At 46.0% G+C, this 20,168-nt stretch overlaps 1 protein-coding gene across 1 annotated transcript in view; it reads left to right on the top strand.

Moving 5' to 3' along the window:
• The window catches only part of LOC126526127 (fatty acid synthase-like), a 114,981-nt gene that overhangs the window by 27,957 nt on the left and 66,856 nt on the right, over window positions 1-20,168 (top strand). The window contains exons 7-11 of the mRNA XM_072284065.1: window positions 1,791-2,183; window positions 7,008-7,197; window positions 13,579-13,808; window positions 15,317-15,520; window positions 17,834-18,091. Of these exons, the coding sequence (XP_072140166.1) occupies window positions 1,791-2,183; window positions 7,008-7,197; window positions 13,579-13,808; window positions 15,317-15,520; window positions 17,834-18,091 (1,275 nt within the window). The remainder of the gene's footprint in view (window positions 1-1,790; window positions 2,184-7,007; window positions 7,198-13,578; window positions 13,809-15,316; window positions 15,521-17,833; window positions 18,092-20,168) is intronic.

Genomic DNA, 20,168 nt, shown 5'->3' with positions numbered 1-20,168 from the left:
GGTCTACCGACGCCGATCCACTGGAAACTAGCCATATACAGCTTTGCTGTAACACCAAGTTTAGGTTAACCCATGTACTACCCATCATTCACACGCTGGCTGAACTGCCCTGCTTGCAGCTAGCACATACATTAGCGGAGCGGTTCCCTCTAGTAATTGCATGAAAACCTATATTCCAAGCTGTCCAAGCTTTACCGCTTAGTATTAAATCCGGATTGGTTTGTTTTGCACCTAGCTTAATGTTTGGCAAACAGTATGAAGCAGTGGCTTGTCATATTTCTTACTCGGTAAGGTTTCTGGGTGCAGTCACTGTCTGATTGTTTCTTTTTCGGCCTAATCGCTCGCGGGTGTGGTCAGTTGCGATAGATTTGTTCTTGATCCGCACAAGGGCTTGAAACATAGGTGTTTTCTACACTCTAAGAATAGTTTACACCCTTTGGCTTGCCCCTTCTGCCACACAACAATAATCGTCATCTGCCTTGATGCGTTTCCTTTCTTTAACACTGCGAGCCCGGAACTTTCCAGTAACGAACGGCACGCGCGTTATCAGAAGGGGCACTCCAAAGGGTGTAAACTGTTCTATGCTGATAACGCGCATGCCGTTCGTTACTGGAATGTTCCGGGTTCGCAGCGTTAAAGAAAGGAAACGCATCAAGGCAGATGACGATTATTGTTGTGTGGCAGAAGGGGCCCGCCAAAGGGTGTAAACTGTTCTTAGAGTGTACATTGAACTAGCTTGTAGCCAAGACATATTATCGCTAGCCACTCGTTTATTCTGTAGAACGTCACGAAGACTTCTGCTTCGAACATTAGTGTAATGTTGGTGTATTCGCCGTCACCCATGCTTCGGCGCATTGATTCAAGTATGCGTCTGTTCACTTATGCTGGATACGCTGACGATAGCGTAGGCGTAAGCTTGCGTGCGAGTTGAGGTAAATGCGTGTAGACAAGTTGCGCGAAATTTATTATGCCAGAAGGCTGCGCTACTTTCTTTGTCAGTGTGTCATAAGCGGTTGTCACTGCTGCCGACGTATTGGGGTTGAAGATCCTTTTTGGGGCTCAGTGATAATACGCCGGCGCATGAGTGAAATTTTTTGGTCCTCTAGGCAAGCCGAGCATCGCGAAGCGTCGGCAACGTATAGGCAGTCGTTGTGTAGCAGCGGTCCATCAACTTGGTCACAGAGAATAAGTCCATTCCTTAATATGCCAGTCACCATTTTTGCAGACAACTACGGCACACGTGTTCCCTCTACCGCCATATTTGCAGCATGAATTTAGCTCAGTATATGAGCGAACACCCCGTTGCATTCCCGACAGCTGATCGCAGAGTAGCAGGGCAGAAGTGGTAATGGTTTTGTATTCGTGCGCTTTCGCTGAGGCAACGTGCGGCGTACCTCCGAAAGCACCGTCTCGTTCCTGTAGAGCGAAGTGCCCCGCGAAAACTTTTATACCTCACTGATCATAATTTTACCGTAAGGTTACTGCACTGGATGAATTTAGCACCTAAACCAATACAGTGACTGCAACAATGAACAACCATGCCAAAACCCACATGCCATGCCGTACGTTCGCATTACTCAAGACTTATTGCGACGTCAAACCTAACTTATTGTTACATGGATGTTGGTAATATAAGACTGTATTTACAATGTATATGCAAGAAGAGTCAATGGGGTTAAAATTGCTGACTAGTAACAACACGCAGCAGCCAGCATCTCGCGATCTTCTTCTTCCTCTCTGTCTTCTATCATCCTTCCGTAACAATATTTTGAACTCTATTTTCATGGCAGAAAACGCTGGACCGCCTGGAAGCCGAAGGACCCTACCCTGATTCTGCGTACGCCCTCTTGAACCGAGTAGGGCAACCCTCCGTAAAGCAATTCCCATTCCGCGGCTACGCCGTAATTCCTGTGGACGGCTCCCAGAAGCCCGTGACCAAGGTCGTTGAGCAGGTTCATCCAGCAAAGAGACCCCTGTGGTTTGTCTTCACTGGCATGGGCTGCCAGTGGTACGGCATGGCGAGGCAGATGATGGAGTTCGACGTGTTCGCCCGCTCCATCCGCGCATCACACGACCTCCTCGCGAAGAATTTCGGCCTCGACCTCATCGACCTGGTAACTAGCCTCGAACCGCGAGGCGAAGAGACCATTGCGAGCGTCCTGGTGTCCATCGTAGCAATCCAGGTAAGTCTTCCAGCCTTCAACGTGTTGTGAGCGCCTTCCCTTGAGCATAGAGACAGCTAGGACACAAATTTGCGTTCGATAGGCTATACCGGCTCAGCAGTAATGCCGAACGTGACCTTGTTGCACGTGACAGAAGTTCACTGAAGAAGTGCACCAGCATGGGTGCCTGTATAGTGGTAGTCACCGACCACTACGGGACCGATACGCACTACATAGACTAAAATCAGCTTTGTGTATGTGTACACAACAATAAGGTTTCCCCTTAGGCTTGCTCGTTTTCCATTATGGACGTGTAGCATTGCGTCTAAATTGCCGACAAAAAAAAGGAACACGCTAATCCACACAGAGCGCACATAGGTATCAATAAGGTCTAGTTCTACTCGGCTATAAATTGTTGATAGGTTGCGTTTCGTGTGTGTCCCCGTGTTTCTTTCTTTGTCTGTGTTTGACGCGCAACGCTACACGTTCATAATGTATACACCGCTTACAGCGCCGCTTTATGAGCACTGCCATTTTCGAATACGTGGCCCACCGTCATTGAGCACCCTCTGGCGTCCCCTTTCCTATAGCAAACGACGTGCTAACTAAATGCAGAAAAACAGTGTTTTCGCTTTCAGGGTGAATTATTATTCACCAATAATGCAACCGACCACGGAAACACTACGGAACTAGAACTTTGCGTTGATGCCAATTAACACACGGCTTTATTTTAGTGGGATGGAGGTGGGGGAATACTCTCCAGGCAGCGATGCAGAGATATCCAATAGCGCATTCTTCATTTATTTTTCTAACCATATAGCAATCATTTTGGAGACAGAGAAAGCAAAGAGCGGAAAAAGCAGGGAGCTCAACCAGATGAGCGTCCGGCTTGCTACCCTACACTGGGGGTAAGGGAAAGGGGAATAGGAAGACGAAAAGGTGGAGCGGGTGAGCACTGAGTGCACATGGGAGGATGCACAGGGACGCTATAGGCGGTCCCTTAAATCGGTTAACTCCAAGTAGGGCACGAATCACTTTTTGTGCCAGGGACGGGAGTGGCCACGGTCCGAGTACCTTAGAGAACAGTCTCGAGTCCGGTCGGTTTAAAGTTGTACTGAGAGAGAGGCGTTGTATGTCGTAGCTAGGACAAATACACTATAGGTGCTCGATGGTTTCCTCGAACCTACAGGAGTCGCGCATTGGGCTATCGGCCGCTCCAAAACGATAAGAATAAGCGCTCGTGAACGCGACTACCAGCCACCAGTGGCATACAGCAAGCTTGTTTCGCAGCGGGAAAGGTTAGATTGCAGCTGTAGCCGTAGCAAGGGGTCCAGCTTTCGCAATAGGCAATTGAAGGCACTTGAACTCCAGAAAGCTTTGGAAGTTTCTAACAGAAAATCTCGGCTGATCCCGAAGGCAATGCACTCTAACATAGCGTCTCAAAGCACTATCTATTACTAAAAAAGAATGCGGGCAACTGGGACGCGACGTGCGACGCAAGTTTTAAGGAGCAGCTTTGGCACAAAAGAAGCATACGTGCGACCGTGGTTTAGTGGTTAGAGCACTGGGATACTGCGTTTGAAGATAGGCTCGATCCACCATCGGTCACGCATCTATTTATAGCATCATAGGCAGACTTAAACTTCTTCAGCGTTATCTAAAAGAAAACTCGCTGTGTTCAGCCTGCGCGATCAGTTCATAATGTGCACAAAATCCCACCTTACTAAGAGGTGCAACGTACTGAAAGGTCACATTGAATAATCAGAGTGAGCAAGGTCGCCTGTGACGTACGCGCACGTAGCTCTCAAGTTGTCGCAATCACCACATTTGAAGTATGCGAATTAGCGGCGCTATGTCCCCTTTCCTGTCGTTGTTTCCTCTTTTTTTCGAAATACCAGATAGATCTTAACTCCCCAGTACTGTGTAATTTCTTGCAGTTGTGGTCGCATGCGAGCAGTCTGGCGATCATGTGGTTTTCATTGAAATAAAAAATGTACCTGTTGCATTCTGTCGTAACCATTGGTTCTTCTGAACATGCAAGAATATGCTAGTACTCGTGGACACATAGCGAGGACATTCGAGGCTATATATACATCGGTAAATCTTGGTGCTGGGCTAGTTGATGATGCATTCTTTAAAACTAATGGTAGCGCTAAAAGGGACGAGCACACGGTGAAAATAAGACACGACGACGAGAAGAAAAGAAGACACCTCGTCGTCGTGTCTTCTTTTCATTGTGTGTTCGTCCCTTTTGGCGCTACCATTAGTATTAAAGTATATGTACATGAAGGCCTGACAACTTAGCTATGCCATTATGTTAGTTTATCGGTCACTGAATTGGCCATTCAGAACAAACCGGATAGAAGTTCTAAGCTTTTGTGGCCCAAGTGCCTTGGAGTCTGATAAACATCGCGCTTTGCTTTACGTTCTGAGAACAAAATTAATAGTGAAACAATGCCTTTTTCATTCCTGTGCTCAACAAAGTATTATATGAAAATAAGCGTACACTGGAGAAGTTCTCGGTTCATTACAATTGCTGCGTAATCGTCCACTGCGACTACGCGCATGCCCACATCAGGGCTAGTCGCCTCCTCCTGTTTATGGAATGCGTATTGCCGGATGCAAAACCTGTCTTGAAGAGCACGGCATTGCGGTGACATAAAAATGGTGCCAGAGGACACTCAATCGTTCACTCAGGATCGCAATCTTTCATAATCTGTTCATATCGGGGCTAAACATCTGTTGTTTTTCAAGACTGAGTAGCCCAATCAGTACAAATACTCTCTCCTCTTCGACAGACAACCATTTATTTGCAAAAAGGCACTTTCTGCACAATACGATAACTTCGGTTTCGTTTTGTTGGTACTGCATGGTACTATGACATACGGCATACTGATGGAGGATACTTTTCAGCTGTATCACGGCACACTTTGCGTCATGTGTACAATATGTTATCATTTGGAGTCTAGAGCTAGCACAAGCCCACTGCCCTTTTTTCGGCAACTAATACATTCGGCTGAATTCAGAAGACACTCAGCTGCACTCTGATGCGAGCTCTGTTCTCTAACTCCTTCAGCCAGGTCTTCCTCCCGCGACCTTTCGTAAATTTTCGTCGCAGCAACCCCCCTACAATCCTGACATATTGTTGTAGAACGCTAGACGAAAACTCAATGAAATAACGTGTACTCACCCTTTTTGTTTTGTTAAATACTATCAAACGCCTTTATAATTAAGCGCATGGGGTCGACAAAATTCTTTGTTATAAATTTTACTTTGACGTAAAGGTGACGAACCGTACTGCTCACTATAGAGCAGGCTAGGCACGTTCAAAAAAAAAGAAAATTGTCATTAACATGAATTCAAACTAAGTCGAAACTTATTCTGCACACACAGCCTGGCAGACTGCACGACTTTAGCCATCCTTCCTGCCCCTAGGTTTACACCATGCCCCGTGGTGCAATACAAGAACTGCGCAAAGTAAAGTTGCACGTGGTCGAACACCGCTATCGCCTTCCTTGACTTCAAAATTGTGCGTTCGATTACAGGATCTTGCACTACTGTGCCTTTCCTGGACGTTCGCGTCTTTTTCGGCTCAAAAAACATTAAAGACGTCGTCGATCGCCCACGATTAAGTCGTCACTTTGTCATCAACGACGACGTTTTCGTCAGTCGTCACACCCTATTCTGCGCGTTACAACAAGCAGCGCAAGAGTTTACGAATTTCTAGAGCAGAGCAGCAGAGCCCTGATATCGGCACGCTAGTCAAGTGCATCATTAGCACTGCTGTGAGCGCTAGCGCAGAGCGCACTGTAGTATCGTCTGAGAAGGGTAGTAGCGACTATACTACGTGGCGTTACCTGCCAAAATTCCTTCGTTGTACCGGCAAACTAGTTGTAGTAGGCTTCGGTTAGAGGCATTCACGATACATGCAAAAGGTAGTCATTTAGACAGGATAGAAGGAACCCTTCGTAATACAGTTTATTTCTTTGTTGAGGCGTTCGTTGTAGCGGCGTCCGACTGTACTCTTAGTGATCTCGCAGGCTGAAAAACAGTTGTCGAGCAAATGTTTTGTAATTTCAAGTTACCAAAAGAAGCTGTCCTTTGCCGGAAAGCTACTCCGATGGTTAAGCTAAATAATGATGAAATGTTTATGAGCGTGTATCGGTATTCCTGCTGGAAAATTTCCAAGTTTTAGTGATGAAGGCTACGGCGAAGCTGCTGAATGTGCTTCGAGAACTCGCAGCAAACCTTCCTAGGCGAAGGTAGTTGACAACAGAGGAATTCTCGAAGGTTAGTCGCAGCAATGGACATGACACCACGACATAACATCGCAGTGATTCGGCACACCGGCAGCTGTCGTCAGTGCCCCCGGCCGTCTGTACTCAAAATTTTTTTACATCCTTAGGTATCATGATTCGTTCCACGGCTGGCACTCTTACCGGTGGGCTCATAGAGCAGTGTATTGTACGCAACACGAAGCTCAAGATGCACCTGCGATGAGAGAAGCCTTGTTTCAAACCTGGGTATTATTCTTGAGCGTCAGGTGCGCCCCAAAACGTCTCACACAAGAATTAGAAACGTAACTATTCAGTTCATTTTTATGAATTTTTTTTGTCTTTTCTATTGGTGGTATAATGATATTTGCTGCAAAAAAAAAAATGTCGCAAACAAGGAAAGCTTCATTTTTCCCCGTCAACAATATTACACCTTGGCCCCGATGCGTGGACGTTAGCCACGCAACGAAACAAAACGTACTTTATACCCCCACAAGCGTGGTAAACTATTCAGTGAGCCTCGTATTTGAAAGAAAAGAGGTTGGTTGGTTTGTTTGCGACCCGTTGGCAGGTTGCGCTCGTCGATGTCATCCACGCCGTGGGTCTTCGGCCTGATGGAATCGTGGGCCACTCACTGGGAGAGATTGCCGGTGCGTACGCCGACGGGGGCCTCAGCGCTGAGCAGGCCGTGCTGTGCGGCTACTGGCGAGGCCGATGCACCGATGTCGGAAACCTCCCGAGGGGGCTCATGGCCGCTGTGGGTAAGCATTGGGCCCCGCATTCTCTGAGGAGTCAGCACTGCACAGTCACTACTTTTAAAGATCAGTGTTGCCTTGTCTATTCCTCAAACAGTGATAACGCTAATGAAGTAACCAAAAGCAGGGCTGGGTGGGCGTCCCTGAGCAGCAAATCTACTGCCTGGAATTTTTTACGTTGGTAACACGGATATTTCACGACACATTAAAAAAAAAAAGAGTTTCACAGGAGCATAAACAACGCGCGTAGAGTGCCGTCCTGATCCCTTAAGGTCTCTCAAGCAAACGTTCGCTTTCTAAGCTCGTTTCTAAAGATATTGTTGAAAGAGTGCTCTACATCTGCTATGATCCGCTAACTATTCTTGGGAAAGCGCAATATATGAAAGAAGAAATTTTAGTGAGAAGATGAAGCTGTTCATCGAACGGTTGCAACTATGAAACATACCAATAGCGATGCCGCACATGCTATGCTCATGTATAACTTGTACAAGTGTTTACTGCCTTTGACAGGCTTGAATCGAGATGAACTTCCTTCAATGCACTTCGAAGGAATTTCAGTGTTCACCATGTAATGTTACTTCGTCAGCAGTAAGTTTGAGATTGCAGGCCTCTAAAGAGCGAACTCTACACCATTAGCTCCATTATATATGCATTGTAACGGAAACTTCATTTTGCTAAGTGACAACAAAAACAAATTTCATGGGGTTCGTTGCGTTTAAAATAAAAAGTCAGAATTCGGCGACTAATTTTGAGAGCCACCAAATATTTACGCCTCAATTTTTTTAGGTACCAGTAGCTGAAGGTATTTAAATGCGAAGGCGCTAAAGTTACGTCGGGCGCAAGCGCAAACCATCAAATTTGTCGCCTTAAAATACGGTGGAAAGACGGATTCACAAGCAGAACGCTCTTCGACGAAACACAACCGCATTTCGTAAAGCGTCGCATTTCCTTCGGATTACTATGGTCAGAATATGTACTGAACTGTCTATCATACACGCATACCCTCCTGTGCTCCCATGTGCGAGCTAGCAAGCCGCCCAAACAAAAGGGCATTTGCAACCGTTCAACCAAGTTCAACCTAGTGGGCTACGGTTGCAACCGTAGCCCATTTAGATGGCATTCAGTGCTATGATGGTAAAGGGCTCGCGATTAGAGGTGGCTCTAGGCGTTAAATACGTTACAGGGCAAGATGTTGGAGTAGAATCTACGCTGAAATCAGTAAAGATATAATGGCGAACCCGTTAACAGCTTCTAGGCAGTGGTTGATATGACAGCTAGAAAAGCGGTTTGGCAAGTCCCAGCGCTGCTGTTGAAGTAAAGTCTGCGTTTTCTACGCTGTGGCCCACGCCTGTATTCCCTGTCGCAGCCTAATTTTTTCGTAGATAATTTTTGTTCTCATTTTTTAAATTTTTGGCAGTGTCTCTCACATGGCAAAAGAACGCATCCGCCGCTTAGATCTGATAATGTAAATGACAAAAAGCAGCGCTTCCTCACGGATGCTCGAAAACCAGACCTAATGCACTATCAGGTCATACGCATAACCACGTTCATTGCACTGTTTCTACAATACGTTCATTATCCTGTTTTTACATGTGCTCGATACCGGATGTAAGAACAGAGAAAGAAACTTAAGCGCGTACCCCAACGATCCTGTGCGTGTGACAGTCAGGCAGCAGTAATGGCGCGCTGCTTCCTGTCGGCTTGCCTTGTTAAATGTAAGTGGCGAAAAGGCCTTCTCCGCGTCAGGAAAACTGCCGCAGACAAAAAATAAAGCCGCAGTTTCACCCGGAAGGCGAAGCAACGATTGTGATAGCACATTAGTGGACAACTTTACGAAGTAAGCATAGTAGTTTCATCAGCCCTATAAACTTGGAAACATAGGCATACGAACTAAATCAACAAGCATGGCGTCACGCCCGCACAAGCAAACATCAACGCATCTCACTCGATAACCGCGGAAACTCGCTGTCAAAACGCTGGAGTAAGGAAGCGCAGCAGCAGCAGCGAGCGACTTGATCTTCATACTGCCTCTCGCATTACCGCGAACTAAGCCGCAAAGACACAGCGCACGGCGGATTCTGTTGCCCTCGCAGATAACTTTCAAGATACAGCAGCCCAGGTACTCGCAGATGCCCTCCAACGCCACCCGGAATAACCCCACCCCCCTACTCTGCTCCCTGCTCTCCCCCGGAGCCTTGCGTGTGACGGAAGACGACGCGCTTCCTCCCTTGCGTGCGCGGGATTAAGCCGAGATCGCCGGCTCCCACTCGCCTTCTTTCACTCCCACATACTGCATGCGCCACACAGCCACGATTTTATCACATTTGGACTTCATGCGAAACTTCACGGCGACGGCAGAAATGCGCCAGGAGTGTCCATATAATTGCTATCTCAATCAAAACAACGCAGAAAAATTTTTGAATTGTTATCAAACCTAAGTACCCAGAGTAGCAATCAGATATTTTACCTCAGCGCTAACAAAAGGCTAACTTGCTACAGTTCCTTGTACTAATTACGGCTGACTGCAAACTGTTCAGCTTTCTGTCGTATGATCTTGCTGATTTCTAGGTTTCTAAAAAGAAATACACACAGAAACACCTCTGGCAGTTGTCTAAGTATGCGTAAGCATTGTGCGACTTGCTCATATCAATGCTACCCGGTGTCATTATCAGCATTATAAAACTTGCTCCAACCACTACAAAGATGAAGCCTTAGCATTCATTATCAACCTTATCGGACTAGATGGGACCCTTATGAAACCTTATCAGTTCTGATCAACTTTATCGGGCGCGAGCCGATTCTTATCGACCCTTATCGGTCCTTATCAGCGTTATCGGGCTTGATCCGACCCTTACCAACCGTTATCCGTGGTTCTTAGCATTATTAGAATTCAACCGACCATTATAAGCCCTTATCGCTCTTTAGGAGTTTATCTATCGGCGTCGAACCATTATCAACCATGATGAGACCCACAGAGCCCCTCGTCACTCCTTATCATCCTTATCAAGTCAGTCACTGCTTATCTGTGTTACGCGACGTGAAACACATGCACCCTCATAGATCGGTCGCATTTCGATCGGCGATGGAACGCCTCAACGAAAGGCGCATCCCATGACCACCGAAAAGCAACGTGGATGTGGCACGTTTTGCATTGAATTTTCGCAAAAGCGGAGTGTTCCTTATTTCTGCCATGCACCAAGTCGGCTCTGCGTGTTGCTTTGTAGATGGCTGTTATTCCACTATCACGAAATCTTTCAACAAAGCCTGCATAGGAACTGTTGTTTCATACATTATTTTCTTTATAGCACTTCGTCTTGCACGACAGACAGGTTTCCTCCTTGGGTAGGCATAGAAATGCTTAAGCATTTAAAACAAATTCTTTTGCGATTTACGTGCGTCCTACCCTAACTTTTGTTCTATGACATATCGAACACAAACAGTCACTGCGCGTTTCTTTAGAAAACCGAGCCCTCAGCGTCATTGGCACTGATTACCAACAAAGTAATCTATTCTACGTGTTTCCTCGGTAACGTCAGTGTAGAATGTCATGTACGCTATTGTGACTACGCTTTAAGTAGACAAAGCAGCATTAAATTAAAAGTATGTATATTCTACTGACATGGCTTAAAATGTTTTTAAGCGTATGCATGGGCGCTATAACATAAAGTTCTTCAAAGCTTTTCTATTCCAATTCGACAATCATGCTTTCGCAATTGGTTAAAAACTTTTTTACTACCCCTACTTCGCCTGTTTGTCACGCGAAGTCACGAAAACCGCGATAGCTGCCCAACTGATATGACGTGTACACACTGATTATGCATGATCAGATCGAACAAAAAAAAAGTAGTTGTTTCTGATTCGCCACCATTTCGCCATTAGCCTTCGGCTATTTGTCAGAATTCGGGCTGCACCCACTTCACCTGCCTGTCATGCGACGTCACAAAGCCGCGAAAGCTCACGTGTCAGAGTGACGTGTACACGTTAAAGATACATTAATATGCCGAACAAAACTGATTTTTCTTCTGAATAGCCGTAAGCTGCCCCGTTCTGAAAGAAATAAAAGATGGCTGCCGCCGATCACTCAGACGCTGGCTACTCGCACCTGCCGGAGAACATGGGTTCATTTGCGTGTAATAAAACTTGCTGCGTGGCCGTGTAACGTTTTCGAGCACTTTCGGCACGCTTGCGATCTCGTTCAGCCAACTCTTCTTTGCTGAGGTACCCTTTTAGCGTTATTCTGAAGCTTCCGTTGCATGCCGCCGCGATTTTCGATCAGCCACAGCAAGCTAAGTAAGCGAAAGCTGACCAATCGCAGACGCCGGCGCCGCCCTCTTAATCCGGTTATCGATTTTCAGTGCAGTGGTTCGGCCCCATTGAAACCCTCTCCACTTCAGTGTGCTCCTCGCCTCCTGGCAACCAATTACAACCCAAAAACCGCTCAATGTAGGCAATCTTATTCGTTTTGAAAACAAAGAAAAGTGACCTCCTATAAATTAAGGGGGCGTTTGATTGGGCTGTCGAGGCAACGCGGCGTGTAACTGCCCGATGCTTGCGTCGGCGGTTACGCAAATTTGACGTCAGGATATTGGAATAGTTTAAGTTATAGGGCCCCATATTGACGTAACTCACGATACCAACTTTGAAGCTTTTATAAGTAGTTTGCCTTGGCGTATGTTAAAGCAGTCCCTTGAAGAAGTGTCAAACAAGATCTGCTTTGAGCAACAAAGCAAACGGCAAGACAAGGGCAACTCGCGCCTGTTCGCGAACTAAAACAGAGGGCAACTTGAAGAGGGGTCAGCGGAGCTAACTTTTAGGACAAGGGTTGTGCTTGTTTGGATCACGACTGTGTTAACTTGTGGATTACAGTTTCAAATTCCAGATCTTCGTAATTGTGAAATTCTGCAACAGGAACGTATTTCCACCACTCACTTAGCAAATAGGAAGTGAAACGTATTTGCAGCATTGCTCTATTTGCGATGGGCTCGCGTTGTCATAGCACCGCGCGGAGGCGCACCAAATAGAAGGCGTTTTAAAGCGAAAACTTTACTACGCCAGCCAGCGAGTCATTTCGGCTCGTCCGCCGTATGCCGTACGCAGGCAGCCGTACGCCGTATGACATAGGCCGTGGCCAACGAACGACCTTGAGCCGCCGTTGCCTAGCAACGCCGCAGCCACGCTCCAACAGATGGCGCCGCCGTCGACGCCGCTAGCGTCGCCGCTCGCTCCACCAGATGTGATCTGCTGGGGCAGAGGGAGAGGACGTGTGTCCTTGCGGGGTGTATATATATATATATATATATATATATATATATATATATATATATATATATATATATATATATATATATGCGCGCTTCGCTTCAGTGTATTCCGTCGTTATGGAGAGCGCGAAAGAGACGCAACAACGACAGAACGAAGCGAGGAAAAGAAAACACGCTCAAGAGAGGCCAGGAGAAGCGTAGCCATGCAGCGCTTGCTTTCGCAATTCAACTAGGGTTAACCAGAGCTAAACCACAGGAAATTTTTTTTCTTGCTGCCGAAGCTCGCCTCAACGCTATGCATGCAGATGCGGCAGCTGTTGCAGAAGTGATGAGCCCACCGATCTACGTCGGCTGCGCTTAACAGCAAGCTGCACCACAACACACATAAACTGAGCACCGATGCGAGAGAAACATATATTTAGCTGTTCAACGTGGTTATGCCTGGCGCATCCTAATTTGAAGCATGGCAAAAGCAACAAGAAATGTCGAACGTACTTTCACAAGAACCCTCCCACATCCGTCTAAGAAACCTGTAAGGAAAGTTGGGGGAGACGTGCGGCGGACGTACCTTTAGCCACAGCCTTTCCCGTATTTCGGGCATCAACCTTATATCTGGGCAATAATATCAGATGTGTTGCAATACCGTGAGCACGATGTCCGGAGTGGACAAAATGTATTTATTTTACATCGCTCGGAAATATTGCGCTGATTTGTGACTAGTACTTTTAGCAAACTCACGTAATATGGCTTATGTAAAAGGCATACTAATTCATGACATTTGTCCCCTTCAGACATACTGATAGATTCAGATTATAAAACTCTGATGCCAATTTTTGGCGCGTAGTTACAGAACGTAACTTATTGCTTTGTTATTGAATAAATTCGCGCATTTCTAGCATTGCTTTATGTTTTTCTCTATTCAACAGCTTGTACAACCAAGCTATCTTTCTCAATTTCAACAAATTTTATTCGGACAGGTTAATTTTGCCGAAGGAGTAGATTTCTGCATTCCCCGCATACTAGCAGGAAAAAAATTAGAGTTTTACCCGGTGCAAAGCTCGTCCTTAAGGGAAATCAGCTTGTAGAATCTTATGTTTGTTCTTTCCACCGCCACATGCACTTGCAGGGTTGACGTGGGAAGAAGCTAAAAGGCGCGGGCACAATGGCGTCGAAGCTGCGTGCCATAATGCGGAGGATTCTGTGACCGTGTCAGGGCCTACTGACGCCATTGACGGCATGGTGAAGGAGCTTCAAGCCGAGAACGTGTTCGCCCGCGTTGTGGACACTATGAACGTGGCCTTCCACAGCACTCAAATGGAACGCGTCGAACTTGCGCTGCTGAAAGAATATAAGGAGGTGAGTGACGGACGAGAAGTGTCCGAGGCAGCCGTGTAGGAATCCACGGCAGACGCAGTCCTAATACGAATTAAAGTGGTGTCGTTTTCCTGACCTATTGCCGACATGGTACCTCCTAAAAGATGCTGCGGAGAACTATCATGCAAGTGAACATGGGAGTGGCTAGCGTGCTGGTTCGGCCGCCAGGGAAATGATGAATATTACGTGGATTTGCATAGAGGTCGTCTTCTTCGCCTCAAGCGGCTTTGAGACTCAGTGAATTCATAATTTTCAGGAAAATGCTTCAATTTAAATCTAGAGTTTCGTATTGATTAGGCATGTGCGGAGAAACTTCTTGCGTTTGCACGTTCACACTTACGTGATTAGTTTGAAATTAAGAAAGATAAAGCATAATAAATAACGCCGAAGGAACATCGAAGCGGCAAGCTCGAAGGTTAGATGAATTGATGTACTGCCACTTATTCCCATGGTAGCTGAGCGATCGCATCTCAGTTTCCTGTATGAATTTTCGTGGCTTAGCATGATTTTCTTTTTCCATCATCAAGCAGGAGCATGCCGTCTCTTCACTAACAGAAACACAGCGCTAAACTTACTACAAACGTTCCTAATGTGACCACAACAGCGTATTTTTCTTCGTGGCATAACTACAGGCCTTATGCATGACATTTGTGCTGCAACAAGAACTTCTGTCCTGATGATAAGAGCAGTTTGAATGTGCAAGGACTCGTGCGGTTAACACGAGAAGCTGCCCTGAATTAAGGCTCCAATTTCACTCCGTACTACAGAAAATTGTCTACTCTCGTTTCCCAACGGGAGATTTTCTTACCTTTGAGAAAATGTTTAAGGTCACATGAATATTTGGGTTAAGTTTAGTAAAGCGAACTCCTGGCGCAAGTATGCTTATCAGAAGGCAGACGCGCAATCCAAACCCATGCGTGTGATGCGAATAGTAAATAATACTTCACAAACATTGTCTGCCTGACTTCTAAATGCCCTGACGTTTTCATATGTTTAGCTTCTTCGACATGATATGTTGCATTTGTTGCAAATCACATTTCTAAACTCACAAACACATGCTCAACTTACTATCAGTTCGTAGATGGTTTGCTTATGCACAACATGTACATCCCGCTACCGCTGTTACCGTGCTTATAGCGATATTTGCGACGAGATGCGAAGTGCGGTGATTGGCTCACCTTGTATTGGGATCTCGAATAAATGAATTGATCACTCCAACAAGAGCATTCATGGTGCGTATGCTTGACGACTGATTTGAGCGATGTGTCAAGTATTCTCGAATTCTGGGACGAATAAGAGCATTTAAAGTTTGCCCTCATTTGTCGTGTAAGAGCAGTTGACGCCATGTGCCCTGGCCGTTTTTTTTTTCTGCAGCTGCAATCGCGTTTCATATCACCAGTATGCAGTTCACCCAGCATTCAGCAAAATGAGCAATAAACCCTCAACTAACTTCATAACCATCGCTTCTTTCATTTTCGGCCTTCAAACAGGTGATTCCAGAGCCAAAGCCACGGGGGAAGCGTTGGGTGAGTTCCTCCGTTCCCGAATGCCGTTGGGAGGAGCCCATCGCCCAGCACTGTTCCGCCGAGTACTTCGTCAACAACCTCGTTTCACCCGTGCTCTTCCGCGAGGCGCTGAAACACGTGCCTACAGACGCCATCGTGGTTGAGATTGCGCCTCATTGCCTTCTACTGGTAAGAACGAGCATGACAACAATTTCGCGCTTCCATATTTTATTCTGGATAGTAAGACCCGCCTTAGCCATACGTGAAAATTCCACGGGAGGCCATGCTTTCTTTCGTGCTTAACAGGTAGCGCTACGAAGGCTAGAGAGACGTATCATTGCACATATTCGCAACCAAAAACAATAGTGCCTCGTACATGAAACAAAAACTTATGTATGCGTCGTGCAATTCGATGTCGCATTGTCTCCTATTCTTATGACGCAAAATATGACGTAACTGCCATATCGAAGGCGTCGCACATTAGAAATATTGACCACCAAAGATAAGAATGTTATAATTGTGTGAACAGTTAACACAGCCAGCCACTTACTCTCGTACTTGCGTTGCATACTGGGAACACAACGTATGCAAGTTTATTGAGGAGATACTGTCAGCATTGCACATGCTGCTGCACGAAGCGGATTATAAAGTACACACAGAAGCATGTACGGTACACACATTTGCATCACACAACAACATACAATAGGTACACCAAACAAATAAATAAGCCTCGTTAACAAAACATACACGCCAACTCTGACAAGATATGGACTATTACTATCATTCTTGCTAAACATACTGTAAAAGTGTTTAAATGTCGCACCAATACAGAATAGCAGTAGCACGCACTTTGGCGAAGGGTCGGGTCTCGGCTCCCGTAAAACAAATACTAGAGACCAACCAACACCCACGACCAATCCAGATCATTTGGGCACCAGCACACTCCTCCTTACCCGACAACGATGCCACCCACACCGCCGCTCGAGGACTCGCCAACCTAGCAACCGGACTGCTCACGCTAGAATCAGAGGGATCGCATTGTCAGTTATCGGGAAATAACTCAGCACTACATGTTAGCCAGGGCAGTGCACCCGTCAGCACACAAATCGCTTAACAAGCGACGCGCAGTAGCTTGGAGACGACTTCAGACGAACACCTACCCCAACACCGTAGCCTATCATTGCTACTACCCGGACCAATACCCTAATACATGTAACCATTGTAAAAAAAAGCGGATCTGTTCCATATTATGTGGTCGTATCCAGCGGAAACTCACACGAATCACGAAATAAGTAATACTGAACAGTGGGAGGCCGTGTTGCTCAGCTCCGACCCTGACCTGCAGGCCAAGGTCATCAAGTGTGCTGAGCAAGCCGCCCGGGCCCAGGGGCTCGTGCCTGCCTAACAACAAGGTCATCCGTCAATACCTTGTTTTCAAATAAAGTCTTTATTCACTCTCTCAATTAGTCACAGGGCACAAACCCTCAGCAAGAGCGACGTTCCACGAGCAAAGCGCTGGAGAGTTCGACCCACTAGAAAGTGCTGAGAAGGATGGCTAACTATAGCGCTTCTCTTGTTCACTACAATTACACCCGGGAATAAAAAGGGAGCCGTTCCACAACCTAGCAGATCTTCAATATGAGTATATCACGGCTCGAGGCGTTCGACGTTGACAATGTCTCTTTCATGACGGTGCATGTCCGAAAACGCTTCAGCGGCTTCGATCACGTAGTCGACAGTAGATGCGCGTTCAACGATACAGTAGAGCGCAAAATTTTCAAATTTTTTTATATTTTTCACATTAAAGACTGAGAATGCCTGCAACGTCATCTAGATATATTTGTGTGACGCGTAGGAAGCTGTCCTCGCACCATAGTCCGCGCACCTCAGACTTGAAGAGCAACGCCCACATTCTTTCCTAAATTCGGCTGACCTCTGAGCACTGGTAGGCTTCCTAGCAAGGCCCACCTGTTCACACTGTTAGAGGCTCCCTGCTCATTCGTTGTTTTTATTTTCATTCCTTAACCCTCTTCAGTCACTGAAGCGCACCAAACTTGAAACACGTCTAGCTGACCTCCCTACATTACCGCTATGGGATTATTCCTCCTAACTCCTACTCGACATTAAAAATTGGCGCATCCCACTCGCCAGTAATAATCGGCTATAAGCGAAGCTTTTTTCGATGTTTACGGAAATGTCTTCGTTTCTCCTTCTTGACTTCTATATATGTCCAGCTGCACGATACCACGTGTCCCAAGTATTCTATTCGGACACATCCCATTGTCTCGGATGCGATATCCCTTGTCCCAGGTAGTCGATTCGGGAGCGCACTCAGTCGCACATACCAAGTGGCACAAGTTGTGTGATTGCAAGACAGCAGCGCCTAGCACCCGCAAAGTGTGTAAGAGAGGGAAGCAAAGTTTGGCGGTGAAAGCAAAACTAAGTGAAAACAGCCGGGCATATAGCTCAACGCATGTCACTAACGAGGGAAACTTTCCGCAGTCGATTCTACGCCGGGCATTGGACCCTGGCACCTCCATTGTGAGCCTCATGAATCGAGACATGGACAACCATACATTCTTCTTGGGCTCGCTTGGCAAGCTCCATACCCTGGGAGTGCAACTAGACCCATCTGCCCTCTACCCCCCCGTTCCGTGGCCGGTGCCTCGCGGCACACCGAATATTGGTCATCTGGTCAGCTGGGACCACTCGCAGCAGTGGGCCGTCGCATCGTGGAGAGACGAACTTTCCCTCGTAGAGGTGAGTCAGGAGTTATCTGACAAAATGTTAACATGCACGCCGCAGCAACAAATAATTCTCCAAAGTTCAGAATTGCTGGATTCGAACTAAGCCTCATAATCTACTATTTTTTTACTGTGAGGACGCAGTCCCAGTGAATTCGGGTTAACAAGCCGGTAGACGTCTGGAATTAAATGCGCAAATGGTGACAGTTTCGAGAAAAGTCTGTTTGTGCGATTAACTGTACAAACCGACCAAAATACTTAATCCAAAGACCGCTATTTAACTGTTTTGCATTGTTATATGTGTAAAAACAATTGTCACTGTCCCACTAAGCTTTAACATGTTTTCTTTTAATTGCCCTAATGTTTTAGAGATGGCCGTCTGAACTGGTTGCAACTTTCGACTACAACACTAAATTTCACTCGGTTCATCCTTCCCACCTGCTGTGTTGCTCTTGTTGTTCGGAAGAGAGTTTCGAATCTTCATGAATGCTCCAAGGAGCCAAATAACTCAGGCTTGCAATGTCAGGACATCACGCGAATTATTTTTTAGTCTAACAAATATGTTCTGAAACCGAAAGTAACGAAGCAATCAAGAAAAATAAGTATTATCCCTGAATACATGTAACAGCCATGCCCAGATATTTGCTGTTTTTTTTACGCCACACTTGTCCATTTGGTGGTGCCTAAATTGGAATACCAGAAGGAAAATTCAAAACAAAATCGTAGCACTACCGTGTCGTGTTTGGGCTGGGCACTATATATCAGTGAAAGTCGTCGTGTAGACGACCTTTGCTTGGAAAAACGAAATGCATCTTTAACTGTACCCCACAAACAAAACTATCGTTTGGTTCTAGGCTGTTCAGGCGTTTTCGCAATTTGTTACTCCATGAAACGGAGCACATAGTACCGTTTGATTGCTCATCATGTTGTGATATCATGCATGGCTGAAGAGAACGCTCTCGGTAGCAATGGTCCCTGTTATGTTTCATGCTGTTGAAGCCAACATTATGCTGCATTACTTTCATACTGCCTAAACCTAAAAGATATGGCAGGGAAATGCCTGGTGTTTAAGCGCTGCGAAATCTGTAACACATTGCTCCTAAACAATAAAATAAACCATCACTTCATGGCAGTGTTTAAACTTTCGAATTAATAGAAAGCTATTGCTAGTAATGCAGTATATTTTTGTGGGTATATTTGCCGCCTTGAAGCACTTTTGCTCTTATTGGTGGCTTGAAGCAGTATGCATAAGATACGCATACATAATATAGCCAGTGATTTCAGTTTAGCTCAAGTGCATGTAACAGGCATAATCGGAAGATATTTGAACCACTTACTTAACCATCTGGATCCCACGAGCGTAAAATTAGCGCCAACAAACTTTGCATTGCAAAATTTTCTCTACTGTGTTCTAAATGACATTAAAAAGTACCAAATCAGCTGGCTTACTCTGCTGTCATTCAAAAACATTTTGGGCACATTTGTGTACGTCAGGAACATCAAGATACTTCATGTGGGTTCATTCGAAGTAATGTGACGGTGCCCTTTTCATATAGAGTAGGCCACAGAGGCTCTTTAGTGAAAACTGGGAACGTAAATAGCACTCAACTTTTTTTACATCTGTTGACCGCGCGCATGTTGATAACTTCGAGTTGGGACACGGTTCTGGGGCAGTATGACAGACCTTTGATCTTTCTCACTGTACCCAAAAAATGGTGTACGTCGGATGCTTTTTCTACCGCAGATAGCACTTTTTGCCTACTTCAGCCATTATCCAACTATCTATCTATCTATCTATCTATCTATCTATCTATCTATCTGGTCTCTTACGCCGACCCAGTGGACTAAGTTGTCTATCTACTTCGGCCACTAGGTCTGCGACCCTCACCGTGATGCCGTCGTGGTCGTTCTATTTTCCTCTTTCCAATACACTCTCGTAATGCAGTCGTCGCCACGCCTTATACCTTCACCCAGTGACCCAAGTTGTCTAACAGCTCCAGCCATTGGGTGTGGACTCATGATCGCGATGCCGTCGTGGTTGTTGCATCGCGGTCGTTCCAGCTTTGTTATCCGACGCTGTTCCTGCCGTCGTC

This window comes from Dermacentor andersoni, chromosome 8, assembly GCF_023375885.2.
Source record: "Dermacentor andersoni chromosome 8, qqDerAnde1_hic_scaffold, whole genome shotgun sequence".
NCBI lineage: Eukaryota > Metazoa > Arthropoda > Arachnida > Ixodida > Ixodidae > Dermacentor > Dermacentor andersoni.
The sequence above is the reverse complement of the archived record's forward strand: the minus strand, read 5'-3'. Positions and strand labels throughout refer to the sequence as shown.